At 40.5% G+C, this 19192-nt stretch overlaps 3 protein-coding genes and 2 pseudogenes across 4 annotated transcripts; 4 read left to right on the top strand and 1 right to left on the bottom strand.

Moving 5' to 3' along the window:
- Nucleotides 1-984: 984 nt before the first annotated feature.
- LOC103319550 (protein EXORDIUM-like) lies at nt 985-2220 on the top strand. Its single transcript, XM_008221102.3, is given in 2 exon segments — nt 985-1643; nt 1646-2220. Coding segments are annotated over 2 exon segments (996 nt in total). The 5' UTR covers nt 985-1075; the 3' UTR covers nt 2074-2220.
- A 5911-nt stretch (nt 2221-8131) lies between these two features.
- Nucleotides 8132-9366, bottom strand: LOC103319552 (protein PHOSPHATE-INDUCED 1-like). The gene has a single exon (XM_008221103.3). The coding sequence runs from the start codon at nt 9256-9258 to the stop codon at nt 8260-8262; it is 999 nt and encodes a 332-aa protein (XP_008219325.2). The 5' UTR covers nt 9259-9366; the 3' UTR covers nt 8132-8259.
- A 1104-nt stretch (nt 9367-10470) lies between these two features.
- Nucleotides 10471-11688, top strand: LOC103319553 (protein PHOSPHATE-INDUCED 1-like; annotated as a pseudogene).
- A 2125-nt stretch (nt 11689-13813) lies between these two features.
- LOC148919477 (protein EXORDIUM-like 2 pseudogene) lies at nt 13814-15028 on the top strand (annotated as a pseudogene). Its single transcript, XR_016124759.1, has one exon. The product of XR_016124759.1 is annotated as a protein EXORDIUM-like 2 pseudogene (transcript).
- Nucleotides 15029-15487: 459 nt separating this feature from the next.
- On the top strand, nt 15488-18323 carry LOC103319554 (phosphotyrosyl phosphatase activator (PTPA) family protein). The gene is given in 4 exon segments (XM_008221105.2): nt 15488-15758; nt 15760-15791; nt 15794-16727; nt 18126-18323. Coding segments are annotated over 4 exon segments (1194 nt in total). The 5' UTR covers nt 15488-15537; the 3' UTR covers nt 18133-18323.
- Nucleotides 18324-19192: the final 869 nt, after the last annotated feature.

The raw sequence follows: 19192 nt of genomic DNA, 5'->3' as shown, positions 1-19192 counted from the left end.
TTGTCTTGTAGCTGGAGGAAAAAGGTTTCACTTACTTCCACAAAGGATGCCTTTGCCTGTGCCTTTGGCTCTGCCTCACCCTGCCCTACCCATAATTAATATCCATTTAGGCATTGGCTGTAACACACGTTTTCTTTCTGGAATGAGGACAAATCTCTACTCTCACTCTCTATGCTTTTTGCTCATTCACCTCCACAAATTCAAATTACAATAATAATTTTGACAATTACTTTAGTAAAAATAACAGTTTGTTTTAATTGTGATTTGCTTGCATGATCCATATAAACTTGTTTAATTAAGTAAAATTTCACGTATTTTAAAAGAAATTGTCATTTAGATGTATCGTCACATGTCTACAGCATTCATCATATGCTCTCGGGTGCAAAGTAAATTTTATCGAGATTATAAGCAAAATGACTTTACATTGTCACATGAAGAAAATAAATACAATTGATATAGGGTTACATTATTATATTAAATATATTTCATTTATAAAATTAAGATCACCTTTTTGTCGTGAAAGTGGAAGGAATAATTGTACAATACAAACCCCCTCACAGTATCCAAATGCTATTTTAATTCTAAATTTCTCTCACATGTTTATAAAAGGAAAGGATGTTTTGTTTGGTTCTTTTCAGTTGTGTACTTGTATTTTTTTTATTAGAAAAAGGAAATAAAAGAGGAAAGGGTATTGATTGATATTTGTGGTTGGAGCGTGGAAACAAAATGCATGGTGGGAGCGTGAGTGGGGAGCCGAGAGCAGGTATGAGTTAATCGTTTCGAAATAAAGAAACGCGCTTGGAGTACCGTTTGGTCACTTTTTTCTTACTGGCCACAGTCCGCAAGTCGTGAATGGGAAGCAAGCAAGCAACCCATATCTCTCTTTCTCTTTCTCTCTCCTCTTTCTCTTTCCTAACCCCTTCCCACATTCAATTAACCCTTATTTTGAACCTTTTCCTCAGCTATATAAATACCCTTTCACCCCACTCTCATTCCACACCAAAAATCACAAGCCCTCTCAGCTTGGAAACCAAAAACCCATCTATTTTGTTCCTGAAAAACCCCCAAAAGGAAAATGGCAGTTTTGGGTTCTTCCTCTTCTCTTTTGAAACTCTTTCTCGTTGCTTCTTTGATCCAAGTCTCTTTGGGTTCTAGCAGATTTTTCCAAGTCTCCTTGGCAACAAGGAAGCTCAGTGAGCTTGTCCAAGGCCAAACCCAGCTCTTGAAATACCACAATGGCCCTCTTCTTTCTGGCAAAATAGCCATCAACCTCGTTTGGTATGGCAACTTCAAGCCTTCCCAGAAAGCCATCATCTCAGACTTTATCACCTCCTTGTCTTCATCTTCACCCCCAAAAACCACCCCACCATCCGTCGCCACGTGGTGGAAAACCACTGAAAAATACTACCACCTCAGCTCTAACAAGAAGACCTCTCTCTCCCTCTCTTTGGGAAGACAGATTCTTGATGAAAAATACTCCCTTGGGAAATCCCTGACCACCAAACAGATTGTGCAATTGGCCTCAAAGGGTGACCAGAAAAATGCTATCAACGTCGTTTTGACGTCTGCCGACGTGACTGTTGATGGGTTCTGTATGAACCGATGCGGGACCCACGGGTCTGCTTTGGGCTCCACCAAAACTGGTCTCATAAGGGCAGCAAGCGTTCCAAGTTTGCTTACATTTGGGTTGGAAACTCAGAGACACAGTGCCCAGGGCAATGCGCCTGGCCATTCCACCAGCCCATCTATGGTCCCCAGAGCCCACCACTGGTGGCCCCCAACAACGACGTGGGCCTAGATGGGATGGTCATCAACCTGGCTAGCCTCCTGGCCGGGACAGCAACCAACCCTTTTGGTAACGGCTACTTCCAGGGCCCAGCTGAGGCGCCATTGGAGGCTGCTTCAGCTTGCCCTGGGGTTTATGGGAAGGGGGCTTATCCTGGTTATGCTGGGAACTTGTTGCAGGAGCCCTCGACTGGCGCAAGCTACAATGCCAATGGCGCTAATGGAAGAAAGTACTTGCTTCCTGCTCTATATGACCCTGCAACTTCATCTTGCTCAACTTTGGTTTAAATCTTCTGTGGGGTTTGTGAACTTTTAGTAGACGGAAATGTATACGCGTGATTAGGAGTAGATATATTCATTGATTTGTTGTAATTTCTTTTGTTATGCGGGTTATAATTATATAAAAAGCAAATTGTTCTGATTTGCATCATAAAACTTTGTCCCTTGAATTCTTGTTATTTGAGCTTGCCTTTATTTAAATCAAGATTAGTAGTAATTAGTAGTATCTGGTAGAACAAAAGCAAAAGTTAGATCCTAGATGGCCTTGATCAAAGTTGCTAGAGCGGAGGTATTCCCATTCATCCGAGTTTGAATTCACCTCATAGTAATTTAGATTAGTTTATTATCGCATCTATTTTTAAAAAAACAAAAACAAAAAACAAAAGTTACCAGTTTTTGGGGCCAATAACGAAATTTACCAGTTGAAATAAGACCAAATTCTTAATTAGGTTTTTTTGTTCTTTATAAGGTAAGAAGAAAAACTGTGGCATTTGATCCCTACTTGTAACACCCAAGTTCCTTTGTGTGTGCATATTTTATGTACAGAAGCGGTCTGCACTTATATAAACACGATCTTTGCACAATTTGAATAGTTAATTGTCAAACAAGATCCTTTGTTTTTTGTTTATAGATTGAGGACAGAGCTAAGGAACCCTCTACAGTTATATGTTGACTTTATCTATCTTATATTATTGCACTTCACCTGCTTTATGTCCCTACTTTGAAATAAATCCCTTCGCTAGTGATCAAATGGGTTGGCAGTTATTGTTGGCGTGATTTGTGGATATTGACTTACTTTTTTTACATACCAAGAATTTCTATTATAATTATAATTGATTTACTTTAATTTTTGATTTTCTATCGTAAATAGATTTAGAATTTATTATTTACTTGCTCATTCAAGTTTCGTTGTATTATAAATGTGACCTCTTACAAGAAGAATATACAAAAAATTCCCACAAACAAATATTCTTTCATAGTTTTCATATTTTAGCATGGTATTAGAGCGGCGATCTTGGAATTGCTGACTCTAGTTTCACACCCCCGCCACCGCTATAGGGGTTTGTGATTTTTCATTCCTCATGGAGGTAGCACCACAAAGTCTTCTCTCCTTCTCAACCAACCATAGCCGAGTTGAGTGCCCAGATGACTCAGCTCCTACAGATGCAAACTTTGGCCCCGAATCTAATCCTGAATCAGGATCCTCTTTTGACGACCCCGACGACGACCTCGACTCCGACTCCGACTCCAACAACGACCTCGACCCCCACTCCAATGATGACTCCACCTCGACCCCGACTCCGAATTTGTCTTTGATTCGACACTCGATCCCGACTTCGACTCCGACCCAAACCTCGACTCAGCTCAGATCTCGATCCGAATTCCTACTAAACTTGTATCCTATATATCTTCCGCTGCACAGATTATGACTTCTCGACTAACGACCTCGACACATGGACCAGATTATGAATATTGTGGTAATTTGAGACACACTTGTGAGACTTGTTTTAAATTGCATGGCTATCCCGATTGGTGGGCTACTCTTAAAGATCAAGGACAACGCAATACAACCAGTAATGGTACTGGTTATGGATTCCATACTTTCGCTAAGATTGATTCCATGAGTTGGATAATTGATTCCGGTGCAACTGATCATATGATGTTTGATCCTGATGATTTTCTAAATACTACACAACCTCGACGAACCTGTATTGCAAATGCCAATGAAGTTACTTATCCTGTGACAGGGGCGGCACTATTGCACTCTTATCCTCTCTCACACTGTCTAATACTTTACTTGTTCCATCTTTATGCATTAAATTGTTGTCCATTAGTCAGCTTACTGAACAATTGAATTATTGTGTACTCATTTACCCAGTTTTTGTTTGTTTTAGGATATTCACACTAAGGAGATTCTTGGTCGTTGTACTAAGAGAGGGGGGCTATATTATGTCGATGACTTCAGTCCTGACATGGCTAACAGTGTGATGCATCCATTTGATAGCAAACAAAAGCAAATCTGGTTGTGGCATCGTCGATTGGGACATCCGTCTTTTAGTTATATGAAGCATCTTATACCATGTTTCAAGGACTCTGACTTCACATGTGATACTTGTATTTTGGCCAAGAGTCATCCGTGTGCCCTACTCGTTGAGTACGAACAAGTGTACTACTCCATTTACGTTAATTCACTCTGATGTCTGGGGACCTTCACCTATCACTGCTCTTTCTGGTGTTCGATGGTTTGTCACGTTCATAGATAATTATACACGAATGACATGACTTTATCTGAAGAATAAAAACGAAGTGTTTTCCGTTTTTAGTAATTCCACAAACAGATGAAAACTCAGTTTAATGCTCAAATTTAGATTCTTCGCTCCGACAATGGTGGAGAATTTGTCAATCATGACTTTTAGACTTACTTAAAATAACATGGAATTATCAATGAGACGACTTGTCCTCAGACACCGCAACAAAATGGTGTTGCTGAACGAAAGAATCGACATCTTCTTGAAACCATCCGAGCACTTCTGATTGGCACTCATGTTCTTCGCCATCACTGGGATGATGCTATTGTCACTGCAGTTCACCTAATCAACTTCATGCCTTCTGGTGTATTGACCTTTAAAACTCCCTTACAGGTGCTTGCGCAACACGACCTCTGCCTCTGTTTTGGTACTCACACCCGAATCTTTGGATGTGTGGCTTTTGTTCATCTCCACAAAAATCAACGTAGCAAACTTGATCCCTGTGCGCTTCATTGTGTTTTTGTGGGTTATTCCACTCATCGAAAGGCTACTGTTGTTATCACCCTCCTACCTGACTATGTCACTTTGGATGTGACCTTTTTGGAATATGTTCTTCCATAACCCATCATCCAATTCTACGCTTCAGGGGAGATACGAAGTGAAGAGCAGAATTAGAGCAACTTGGAAAACGAAGAAGTTCTCCTATGTACAGAAATGATTGATTATCCCGAGTTTGGAGCACAAGATTACTCTATGCCGAAAAGCGACCAATCGCATATTCATAGCGATCAATTACCTGACCCATCCTGATCCATACGAAGATATTTCTGATCCAAGTCTCACACCTACAGACAATACAGAACAACAAGATGAAGACCCCCCTCTAACTCAACAGTACCAACAGACCAATCTCCTGAGAATATCCTTGAGGTAACTACTCCTACTAGACTTGTGCATTTAGAGGATAAAACTATTGGATATCAATTACCTTTCAGGCAAAATCGTGGAAAGCCACCAAACCGCTATTCATCTGATATTGGCAAGACATCCAAGTATCCAATTGCAAATCATGTATCCACTGAGAAATTGTCTGAACCACTCAAGGCTTTTGTGCATCAGTTGTCTGCTATCCATATTCCAACTAAGGTCTCTGAAGCATTGAAAGATCCTAAGTGGGTCCAAGCTATAAAAGAGGAGATGAAAGCTCTTGAGAAAAATCAAACTTGGACATTGGAGACTATACCACGAGGAAAAAAGACTATCGGATGTAGATGGTGTTTACTATAAAACACAATACATATAGGATTATCGAGCGATACAAGGCAAAACTTGTGGTAAAATGGTACACACAGATCTATGGTATAGACTATGAAGAAACCTTTGCTCCAGTTGCAAAGTTAAACACCGTCATAGTCTTATTATCCCTTGCAGCTAATTTAGATTGGCCACTACACCAGTTTGATGTAAAGAATGCTTTTCTATATGGCGAACTCACGGAGAAAGTGTACATGGACATTCCTCCTGGTCTACTCAGACTTGAACAGTTTGCAGGTTACGAAAATCATTGTATGGGTTGAAATAGTCACCATGTGCATGGTTTGGACGGTTCACCATGGCAATGAAGAACAATGGTTTCAAACAGTGCAACTCCGATCATACTCTGTTCTTGAAAACATCGGAAAAGGAAGGTAACAACATTAATAATTTATGTTGATGATATGATTATTATTGGGAATGATAAACATGAAATATCACAGCTACAAGACTATCTGGCTACAGAGTTTGAGATGAAGATCTAGGTGGACTCAAGTATTTCTTGGGAATTGAGGTGGCTCGATCGCAGCAAGACATATTTCTCTCTCAAAGGAAATATGTCTTGCACTTGTTGACAGACACAAGAATGCTATATTGCAAACCTGCGGACACTCCTATTGTTCAGAATCATCATTTTGGAGAATATCTTAATCAAGTTCCAACTAACAAAGAAAGATACCAAAGGTTAGTGGGAAGATTGATCTATTTGTCACATACTCGACCAGACATTGCTTATGCAATGAGCGTTGTCAGTTAATTTATGCACTCTCCAAGTGAAGACCACATGAATGTAGTTCTTCGGATACTTAGATATTTGAAGTCTGCACCTGGAAAATGACTTATGTTCTCAAAGCATGGTTATCTAAATATTGATGGTTATTCAAATGCAGATTAGGCAGGTAATGTAACAGATAGAAAATCCATATCACTTCACATTCATGGGAGGTAATTTGGTGACATAGAGAGCAAGAAACAGAATGTAGTAGCTTTATCCAAAGCGAGTTCGTGAGGCATGACTAAAGGGATTTGTGAACTTCTTTGGTTAAGAAAGTTGCTTACTCAACTTTGGTATAAACCTATATCTACAATGAATCTCTTTTGTGACAACAAGGTTGCTATAGCCATTGCACAGAATCCGGTTCAGCATAATCATACTAAACATGTTGAGGTGGATCGACACTTCATCAAACATAAGCTTGAGGCTAAAGTGTTTCAGTTTCCTTTTGTGAAATCCGAGGATCAATTGGCGGATATTTTGACAAAGACGATTTCCAGTAAAGCATTCCACAATTCACTGGATCAGTTGAGCATTGGCGACATCTATGCACCAATGTGAGGGGGAGTGTTCGTTACTTGTGGATATTGACTTACTTTCCTTACACACCAAGAATTCCTATTATAATTATAATTGATTTATTTTAATTCTTGATTTCCTATTGTAAATAGATTTAGGAATTTATTATTTACTTACTCATTCAGGTTTCGTTGTATTATAAATATGACCTCCTACAAGAAGAAGAATACACAGAAAATTCCCACAAACAAATATTCTCTCATAGTTTTCATATTTTAGCAGTTACCATTAGTCATTGTCAATGCTAGTAATTTTGAAGAATTTAAAAACTCAAGTAGATAGCTAAGATTCGTCATGGTGTATTGTACAAAGACTCTTTGGTGTTCTTTATTAAGGACGAAGACAATGATATTGTCGAAAATGAATCGATAACACGTCAGCACGTTCTATTAGCAACAATGTCAATCATAACATTATCGATAGCATTATCAATAGGCATGGGTTATTGGGGGGTAGAAGAAAATACAGAGGGAGAGCACATAGAGATTTGATGGAACATTAACGATGAAACTATATTGTAACAAATTTAAAAGACATGAGTATATAATTGTAAAAATTGAAAAGATAGAGACCAACTATAAAATACTAAACTGTCATTAACCCTATTTTTTGTTGTTTCACAAAGAACATACAATCCTCAACCAATGCTAGCTCCCCTTCAAGCAAAAAGAAAAGGGCTAGCTGCCAAGCCTTGAATAATAATAGTAAAGGGATGTCCAAAGTGATGGCAGACATAAATTAAGATGGTGAAGAGCAAACAGATGCCTTTGCTTTGTCCCTAGTTCACAAAAGGACAAAGATTATGTATATTTATTTGCAAAATTCAGTCCAGAGTGTATGAACGGGAATTGTAAATTCAGATGCCAAAATAAATTGCCTCCTCTTTTCTGTAGAATATTATACCCAAATGGTCGGTTTCTTGGCATGCCTACATATTCTCAAACTTATAACCAGTAAAAAAGTCCGTTGGGAGCTTTGAAGTTTGAAAAGCGAAGTTAGCTCAATTAACAAGAAAGTGGTGACACTTGGAAGTCTATAATACCCATTAACCGAATTTGTAGTTCATGTGATTAAGCGCAGTTAATATTACAAAGTAAATTTTTGTATTTCGCTTATATAAAAGATGAAAATTTGAAAATACTCGTGGAAATTAATGCAAATCGAAGCAATCTGCTATTATATTATTATAATCCTCATAACCCAACAATTTAATCAACAATTCAATGAATATATCTAACTCCTACATAATCGTATAAATATTAATTATCTCTGCAGCTACTAAACCAAAGTAGAACAAGATGAAGTAGCAGGGTCGTAGAGAGCTGGAAGCAAGTACTTTCTTCCATTAGCACCATTGGCATTGTAGCTTGCACCAGTCGAGGGCTCCTGCAACAAGTCCCCAGCATAACCAGGATAAGCCCCTTTCCCATAAATCCCAGGGCAAGCTGAAGCAGCCTCCAATGGAACCTCAGCTGGGCCCTGGAAGTAGCCATTTCCAAAGGGGTTGGTTGCAGTCCCGGCCAAGAGGCTAGCCAGGTTGATGACCATGCCGTCTAGGCCCACGTCGTTGTTGGGCGCCACCAGTGGTGGGCTCTGGGGACCATAGATGGGCTGGTGGAATGGCCAGGCGCATTGCCCTGGGCACTGGGTCTCTGAGTTTCCAACCCAAATGTAAGCAAACTTGGAACGCTTGCTGCCCTTTATGAGACCAGTTTTGGTGGAGCCCAAAGCAGACCCGTGGGTCCCGCATCTGTTCATACAGAACCCATCGACAGCCACGTCGGCAGACGTCAAAACGACGTTGATGGCGTTTTTCTGGTCACCCTTTGAGGCCAATTGCACAATCTGTTTGGTTGTGAGGGATTTACCAAGGGAGTATTTTTCATCAAGAATCTGTCTTCCCAGAGAGAGGGAGAGAGAGGCCTTCTTGTTGGAGCTGAGGTGGTAGTATTTTTCAGTGGTTTTCCACCACGTGGCGACGGATGGTGGGGTGGTTTTGGAGGGTGAAGAGGAAGACAAGGAGGTGATGAAATCTGAGATGATGGCTTTCTGGGAAGGCTTGAAGTTGCCATACCAAATGAGGTTGATGGCTATTTTTCCAGAAAGAAGAGGGCCATTGTGGTATTTCAAGAGCTGGGTTTGGTCTTGGACAAGCTCACTGAGCCTCCTTGTTGCCAAGGAGACTTGGAAAAATCTGCTAGAACCCAAAGAGACTTGGATCAAAGAGGCAACAAGAAAGAGTTTCAAAAGAGAAGAAGAAGAAACCAAAACTGCCATTTTCCTTCTGGGATTTTTGAAAAACAAAGAGATTGATACAAAGATTCAGAATGGGATTTGGGAGAGGCTGTGAAGCTGAGAGGGATTGTGATTTTGGTGTGAGATGAGAGGAGTGGGAGAGGGTGTATTTATATAGCAGAGAAAGAGGTTCAAATTGGGTGTGTGTGAGACTGGTTTAGGTCTGGCTTGGGACCGAATCTAAAGACTTAGCAGATGACAGGGATGAGCCAGCTGTGTAAATTAGGAGTGGGACAGACGAGACAGCCCATAGAGTATGCGAGGGACAAAAAGTCGCTCACTGTCTTTTTGTTTTTGGTCAAAAATTAGCCACTGTATAACAACTTTTCTTCCACACAAACATAAATAGGGAAAATTGCTCTTACCTTGTATAACTAACATATAATTTTAATTTTGTTTAATGGAAAAGCGTCAAGTTGACTAATTGATTTAATATATGCAACTAGATGAATTAATCACAACAACAACAAAAACCCAAAATTTCAAACCGTAATTAAATTTGTTGAAGGCGTATTATTTAACTCTGAATTCAGTGATATATTTCTTTTTAATGTTAAAACATGTTCTGATTTCGCATGTCCCGTTTTCCCTACTTGAAAATAAAATTCGTACTTCACTTCCCAAATGGCATATGTTTCCTTCATTCTGTTTTTGTTTTTGTCCCTTGATTTTTCTTATTAAAGGTGGGGGAGAACATGCTAGATCTATTTTAACATCCATTAAAAACTATGGCAATGCCCTGCACCACAATGTACGCCAATAATAGTAATCAACTTCACATTCACTCTTGCATGACAAAAATATCAATAATTAGTCACACCCTTCGCCACATAAAGTCTTAAGAGCAAACGCGTTTTTGTCCTCCTCTTCCTCAAAAAAGTAAATCCTGACAGTCATGAGAGAGTGAGCCCAAAACTCTGTCGTTTTCATCCCCCATAACTCCTTGGGCTGTCTTTTATTTTGTCCCTATTCACATCGCTGGCTGGCTCAAACCTGTCATCTGATAGCAAGTCTTCAAATTCTTTCCATCCATCCAAACCCACCCTTCACCCACTTGAAATTTGCAACGCGTTGTCCTGCTGGCCTCTCACTCTCCCACTTTATGTGCTGAAGTTTCAACCCTTTTACCTCCTTCCATGCACTTTCTTCCCCCCAACTTCTGACCACTATATATACACAAATTTCCTTCTCCATTCTCCAATTCAATCCAAACCCACAAAAACTTTGAGCTTCGTTTCAAATTGGTCACTTTTGTTTTTACACGAAACCATGTCTGCTTTTCTGAAATTAGTGCTTCTGATCTCTCTGTTCCATTTTGGCTCGGCAGTTCGGAGCCTTTCTGAGACTCTTCTGACCAAACCCAGCAACCCTCTTTGCAATTTCAGTACCACAATGGCCCCCTCCTCTCTGGCAAATTCTCCATCAACTTGATCTGGTACGGCAACTTCAAACCCTCCCAGCGTGCAATCATCTCTGATTTCATCACCTCCCTTGCTTCTCCTCCCCAATCCAAACCCACCTCAGGCCAACCATCTGTTGCCACGTGGTGGAAGTCCATAGAGAAATACTACCACCTCTTGAGTTCCAAGAAACAATATTCTCCTTCCCTCTCTTTGGGCACCCAAATCTTGGATGACAAGTACTCTCTGGGAAAATCCCTCACTGCTCGTCAAATCCAGCAATTGGCCGCAAAGGGTGCCCAGAATTATGCAATCAACGTAGTTTTGACCTCATCTGATGTTTTGGTTGATGGGTTTTGCATGAGCAAATGTGGAAGCCATAGCTCTTCCTCTAGCTCCAGCCACATTAGGGGCAAAACCCAGAAGTTTACTTACATTTGGGTGGGAAACTCCGAGACCCAATGCCCTGGCCAATGTGCCTGGCCATTCCACCAGCCCATCTATGGGCCCCAGGGCCCTCCACTGGTGGCCCCCAACAACGATGTGGGCCTAGACGGCATGGTCATCAACCTGGCTAGCCTTTTGGCTGGGACTGTGACCAATCCATTTGGAAATGGCTACTACCAAGGTCCCAAAGAGGCTCCATTGGAGGCTGCTTCTGCTTGCCCTGGGGTTTATGGGAAAGGCGCTTATCCTGGTTATGCTGGAAACCTCTTGGTGGACCCCACAACCGGTGCTAGCTACAATGCTCATGGTTCTAATGGGAAGAAGTTCTTGCTTCCTGCTCTGTTTGACCCTTCAACCTCAACTTGTTCTAACTCTGGTTTGAGATATGAGAGTGCTGAAGAGTTCTTAGAGGAGATAACAATGGTTTATGTGACATTCGGAAATATTAGGAGTATACATTATGTAGAGAAGTATAATTGTTAGGGGGATGAACTTTGTAACATACATATATTTTTTATTCTTTTTGTATCACATTTACAATAATGAAAATCTATTATTTTGTTTCCCTTTCAGTTTTACTTGACAATCTGTGATGTATTCAGAAAAAAAAGCCGCATTTAACATCATATTCTTTATAATTAAAAAAAAGAAAAAAAGAAAATGAATATCAATTATACACATTAAACAATACATATACATATATATATATATATTTGTAAATCTGTAAAAACATTATTATGTTTTGGTGAGTATGTAAATAATAATAAAGTTGGTTACGACAATGTGTTCATGCTTTTGCTGAAGTTTTGATCATCTTTCAATGAGTCAAGTCATGTTCGTTAAAACAGTGTATTCATAATTTCACTGAAATTTGATATACCCTTGTAATTTAGCGTAATTTAAACATAATTTCTTAATTGGAAGTAATTTTTCAGAACCGTATAATGTCTCAAGCTTAAAAGAGTTGTATGAGATAGAATATGACCAAATGGCTAAAGTAATTCTCGTCATATTCATACGATGATGGGTACGAATAAACTTTGGGTGTTTGTTAAAATAGAAAGTAGGCAAGAGTGGAAAAACTTGATTGAGCTATATGCATAATTTCTGTAGCTGGGTTCGTAACAATAATGACTATCAACAAACATGTCACATAGAATTATCGTGGCACATAATAATTCTTCTTATACTATTACAGTGCATGCCCTTTCTTCTCTCCTTGATTATTTGTCTAACTTATTATGAACGTCAGTGGTGGTAGGTCCTTCCAACCAAAATTCCTTCGAGAGCACTCAACGCGGTCGAAGGAGGCACCATACAAAGACCAATATGCAGTGCAGTACATAATAAGTGTCAAGTGTGCTCCACATGCCGCAAATTTGGCAGCCATGAGCCGCCCATCAATTTTCTTCTTTAAAACTCCAGGGCCCAGAGAGCCATTCATATATAATACATAGGACACGCCAGGCCCGCCGTGGCGGTGCATCGTCTCCAATCCATCCACAAGTCTAGTGCCTGACAATTCGACATACATTCTCTCTCTCTCTCTCTCTCTCTCTCTCTCTCTCTCTCTCTCTCTCTCTCAGAATATCACAAATTAGCACCGACCCACTGCCTGCCCCACTATCTTAAGTTTGAATAACTTTCCGACCCTTGATATATATTGTTCATCAAAATTCAAAACACTTTATATCCCCATTTTGGTTTTCCAAGGTTCTTCACCTCTACCCTAGTTTGGGTCTCATTTTGATAAAGAATAACCCCTTTTTAAAAGCCTATTTTTTTCCAACACCAATGTTTGAATGAATGAGGACCCAACGTTTGAATACGTGTTGTCATCACATAATTTGGTCATTAAAATTTGATAAACAAATTTAGGTACATAGTTTAGGAGCCAACCTAATTAAGTTGGGTAGTTTGATTTACTGAAAACCACCTTTATCACCACTATAGCTAGCTGCCATATCTACTGAAACCACCATCATGTATATATATTGTTCCTATGTTCCATCAACCAAACCCACAAGAAACTTGGAAAGATATTTGTATGTTCCAGGTACACCACGTAATTGGTGTACCATCCAATATACATAGGACATATGTAAAAAAATAATTATATTAGGTAGTACATTAGTCACGTACTGTACCTAAAACATGCAAAAATTACTCGAAATGTTGGCTCTTATTAATTATGTAATCTGTCGATGCTCAAACTTTTGTGTTCCAATTTGATCTATTAATATTCACAAGTCGGATGTGCATAATATTATAGTGAGTTCTCTACTTATGGCCATAGGTAGCTAGAATACTAATTTACAATAAAATATACATGACTAGAGTGATAGAATTTAACCAACATGGTTGAGGATAAACATGAGGAAGATGCAGAGAAACAAGGTTACCAAATTAAAAATATCAAAAGTCAAAACCCACCAAAAGCAAAACCTTCGCAGGACAAGCCGACCTTCCCTTAATAAACCTTTCCATCGAAATATATCATATGATCTGTGCACAATGTTCATCGCAAACTAAAACCCTGTGTGCTGTGCTGCCTATTAATCCAATCCAAATCAAACCAAGTCAAAACTTAAAACCCACGCGGCTGCATTTAAAACATGCCCATCACTCACTCTCTCCACCCATCTGTTTATATATAAATACGCATTACAAGCATTCTTACAAACACCTCACAGTCATCACTCTCTGAATCACTTAAACACAAGCAACAGCTTCTAACCTTCTCATCAATGGCTTTTACTTCCCATTTGGCCATCTGGGTCACATTTTTCCTTGCCCTTTCCTCCTTCCTCGGCCCTTGTACAGCCACCATGCGCAAGCTCTCAGCTCTCGTCCAACAACAACCACTTATGCTCAAGTACCACAAAGGCCCACTGCTTAAGGGCAACATCACAGTCAATGTCGTATGGTATGGCAAGTTCTCCCCCATCCAACGGTCCATATTGGTCGACTTTGTTCAGTCTCTGAGCTCCCACCACACCCCGCAACCCTCAGTCTCATCGTGGTGGCAGACTACAGAAAGGTACAGGGGAGGGCCCTGCACCGTCGCTGTAGGAAATCAAATCCTCGACCAGACATACTCTCTCGGGAAAACACTCACGGACCAAAAACTCGCGGCTTTGGCAGCCAAAGCATCAACAGGTCGAAACGCAGCGGTCAACGTGGTTCTCACGGACGCTGATGTGGCGGTTGACGGGTTCTGCATGAGCCGGTGCGGGTTCCACGGGTCTGGCGGCGCGGGGAGAAAGACGGGCAGGCTGGCGTACGCGTGGGTGGGCAACCCGGCGATCCAGTGTCCGGGTCAGTGCGCGTGGCCGTTTCACCAGCCGATTTACGGGCCGCAGACGGCGCCGTTAGTTCCTCCTAACGGCGACGTTGGGGTTGACGGAATGGTGATCAGTCTTGCAACGGTTTTGGCGGGAGCGGTGACGAACCCGTTTGAAAACGGGTATTTTCAGGGTACGAGAGACGCGCCTTTAGAGGCTGTGAGCGCGTGTACGGGTATTTTTGGGAAAGGGGCTTACCCGGGTTTCCCCGGGAAGGTCGTTTGGGACAAAACGACGGGAGCTAGCTACAATGCGGTGGGTGTACGTGGACGCAAGTACTTGCTTCCGGCGATGTGGGACCCGCAGACCTCCACGTGTAAAACACTCGTCTGAGCAATGGCGTCAACCTGTGCGTGTTGCTAGAAGATTGTAGTGTTATGCATAATTGAATTTTTTTTAAATTCCTTCTTTTTGGGGTGAAAAATGTGAATGTGTACATTTAATTCAGGAAAAGTGTTATATAAAAACAAAAAAAAAATTGTTGAATAAGATCATGTATCAAGAATGGGACAATATTTAAGTGATAATAGAAAGTTTAGGGAGAGATTAACTACTCTCACCCCATCAGCTCCATAGCATACTAACAATCTCGAGTCGGAAGGAGAATGAGACAATACTTAGATTCTGAAATCTTTCACCATACATATATTACAATTGAAACCGTTCATTTCATAAATTATAATTTATAAATTATTATGCAAATTTTTTTTTAGTAATCGAAAACAAATGGACGTTTCATCACAAAGATGTTAATTAAATTTTATTTATCAAAGCCACTTTGATATGTGATAAGTAGTAATTCATGATCTCTAACTTAAAGTCACATTTAAGGTTCATAATATATTGAATTAAATGAAATTGCGTGGTAATTGCATATTTTGTAACATAGGACTTGAAATGAAATTAAAATTGGGCTTTGATCCAAAGACAAAAATTAGAATTGGGCTTAAAAATAATTAACATGTGAGTCATGAAGACCCAAACTTAGACCACAGCCCATCACCTTCTCCCCACCATAACGCCAATTAACCAAACCTCACTGCTTCCTCGCTCCTCCATTTCCTCCAAAAATGGAACCCCAACACCAGCCCACCTCCTGCAAAACGGAAGACCACCACCATCACTACCTGCAAAACCCTAGCTCCTCAGGATCCCCACGCTCCACCACCGTTCCCACCCCAACCTGCTGCAAATGCGGAGCCCCAACCCCTATGGCCGCTCCTCCTCCCTCCTTCTCCGACATCTCCCCTCCCCCAAACTACCGCCCAATCCGAGCCCCCGCCATCAACCTCCCCGAACCCTAATTCCCAACAAGCCATCATCCTCGCCCTGTCCCCCAACCCCTCTCTGTCCCCCAAATTTCCCCTCCCTACCATTTCCAAGCTCCCTCCAAGATCATCCAGTCCCCCGACGACCTCCGCCGCTTCCACGACTCCTTCCCCGGTAAGCACTTCCTCGGCTTCGTCGCCGCTCTCTCCGATTCCATTCGCGCCAAAAAAATCTCCGACCCATGCCACGAATCTCCCACGATCGCCACCATCGTCTCCATTCTCCAAACCCTAATTCAGTGGGTCGACGAAATCCCACCCACCAAGCAAGCCGCCCGATACGGCAACGTTTCATTCCGCTCCTGGCACGAGCGCTTGTCCCAAACCAGCGACTCCCTCATGCTCCAGTTCCTCCCGGAGCATCTCCACGCTTCTACGATCGAGATAGTCCCTTATTTCACAGATAGCTTTGGAAACCCTAGCAGAATCGACTATGGTACTGGGCACGAGACCAACTTCGCTGCTTGGCTGTACTGTCTCGCGAGAATGGGCGTGATTAAAGAAGAAGATTATCCGGCCGTTGTGGCCCGGGTTTTCGTGAAGTATTTGGACTTGATGAGGAAGCTGCAGTTGGTGTATTGCTTGGAGCCGGCGGGGTCTCACGGCGTTTGGGGTCTCGACGACTACCATTTCTTGCCGTTCATTTTTGGGTCGTCGCAGTTGATTGGGCACAAGTACATGAAACCCAAGTCTATTCACAATGATGATATAGTGGAGAATTTTTCCAAGGAGTATTTGTATATTTCGGGCATTGAGTTTATTAAGAAGGTGAAGAAGGGTCCGTTTTCGGAGCATTCGCCTTTGTTGGATGATATCAGTGGGGTGCCTAATTGGAACAAAGTGAATAGTGGGTTGCTTAAGATGTATAAAGCTGAGGTCTTGGAGAAGGTACCCATTATGCAGCATTTTCTCTTTGGCTGGCTAATCAAGTGGTATGACCTCCGCCCATTTCTGTCCCTCTCTCTCTCTCTCTCTTTAAACTATTTGCATAAACTCAGATTGTTAGTTTGTGCAAATATTGAAATATTTTAAGCAAAGAGATGAAATGTGGTTCTGTTCTTCTCATTTTACTGCCTTGTGTAGTGATGGTTCAAACTTAGATGGGATCATGCATTGGTTTAGTTTGACTGAAACTAGTTTAATTTCCTTACTTGAGTGAACCAACTTAAGCAGATAGGCATTCAAACTAAAAAACTTGGTTTTGTTCAGAGTCTTCGTGAAGCTGAAAAACCTTTATTTATTTATTTATATCAATGGGGGAAGGGGCATTCAAACTTGGTATATTTATCTCTACAAAATTAAGCAAATCTCTAGCAAGTGTTGTAGTTTTGATTTAACGTTATCTTGGGGCCATTTACCTCCAATCCCTCATCCTTCATGTTAATTGTAAAGGTCTCGCTCTGAACTTAGTCTCCTCATATTGTCACTCATATTGTCTGTTTCCTAGATGTATCCCTTTTTCCCACCTGCGAAGACTGCATCCTGATGTGCCTCCTATGTTAACTTTTTATATTTTAATCAACAACATTCCTGATAGTGTTTTGAGAGCCAAGCTTTGGCTGATCAAATCACCCATTTCTGTCATGTTTAGCAGGGTGTTATTGATTATTCTAATCGAATGATGATTTTCGGATTTACTTTGTCCTATTGATTGCACAAATCTTAAGAGTGGTGTACAAACACTTTGTCTACCTTGAGTTGCAGTATTGTCACATTCCAATATTGTTTTTGTGTAATTCTTTAAAGAGGAAAAGGGGCAAGTTATGATGTGTTTCACAGTTGCCTTCCTAAATGAAAGCATACTTGGATATCATGCAAGTTTTGATATACATCAGCTCATCCCCTGTCTTCATGATCATCTTTGTGTTTAGAACTTATTTGGCTTTCTACCTGAACCATACCTCTATTACCATGGGGGAAGCATCATTTCCATGAGAAAGGGGATAACTGTCGAGAGAATAATGATACTGCTCACCGTGGATTACTTATGTGAATGAATACTGCTGTGGCAGCATGATTTCTATAACTAGTAGTCATAATTTATGTCCTGTTCATACATTCATAACTTTTCACGGATTAGTTTCTTGTACTAGATGTATCAATCATGATTAAACAGTTGATAACTATATAGACAGTCTTTTAAACTTAGAATTGTACATTTCAAGTCTTAGAAAGCATTTTTTCTTTGATAGTATTATGATCAGATGAAAAACATTGCAGCCCCCTCATTAACAAGCTTTCTAGATTATCGTAGAGTTGTTTTATGATGTATAACTGTAGTTTATCCTGTTTCTTAACTGATTCATTCCTCCAATACTCTATTTTCCCAGGGAGTAGGATGTCGTGTGAGATCTACTGGAGCATCTGGTGTAGAAGAAGAAGTCAATTTTGTGTCAGGTTATAAGCCACTATAAGAGTAACAGTTAGTAGATTGGAAATGTATACATCTCCTCTTTTGTATCCATTAACTTGTTTTTGCCTTTTGCTCCTGTAATGAATACTGAATATGCAGTCTTGTTGTTGTGTTACTGCATTTTTCTTCTTTTGATCGTAATATTTCACTCTTGAGTGGAAAAGTGATCTCAAAAGAAGAAAAAGACCAAACAAAGTAGATTAGAATTTACTATTTCATTTAGAATCTGAGCATATATAGAGCTTCTTGTTCTTTGAATTGTTCTGAAACCTTTATTTTTTATTGAAAGACAAGGGAGAGTTTCCATCTCAAGTCATGATGATGCAATAATAAAATTATCATGTTAAACAGATAACCACACCAGAATTTAGGTATAGACCTCGGATGGTTTTTGTTGCATTCTTATTACACCAGAATTTACATCTAGCCTTGCAGAATCCAGGTTGCCAAACAAATTTAGGTAACTTGGGTAAGAACCTCTTCATCTTTAATGTTTTTGTAGTTTGTAGGAAAACCATTAACCATTCGTTCGAATGTGTGATAATTTGCTTGTCCACCCAATGGTCAAAAGACACGCAAACAACACCCCTTCTGTCCAAGGACAGCAAATATGAGATGCCCTTCTTTTAAGGGTTTAAGGCCTGCTTTCTACTTCGGGAGCATTCTCTTTTTGAGCACTTTCACCGCAAAGCCCAGCCTGGGCAAAAGGCCCCCTTAGGCAATTTTCAGTTATGGGCTAGATCTCGGATAGAAAAATAATGTAAAATCATCTCTAATAAAAACAAAATTTTGACTAAATTTGGAGTATTTGGCCATTTAGCTCTTATCGGGTCACATTTAGCCTAATTTTGCTAGGCCAAATTTTATGTGGGTCCCATACATATGTTTTTGAAGAAGATAAATTATCAAGTGAGTGCAAGAGCACAAATCATCTCGTGCAAATACATATCCAACAACCAACAATAAAAGCGCTGACGTCATCGA

Source organism: Prunus mume, linkage group LG2 (genome assembly GCF_029339155.1).
Source record: "Prunus mume cultivar Tortuosa linkage group LG2, ASM2933915v1, whole genome shotgun sequence".
Lineage (NCBI taxonomy): Eukaryota > Viridiplantae > Streptophyta > Magnoliopsida > Rosales > Rosaceae > Prunus > Prunus mume.
Note: the sequence above shows the minus strand (reverse complement) of the source record. Positions and strands in the feature narration are given on the sequence as shown.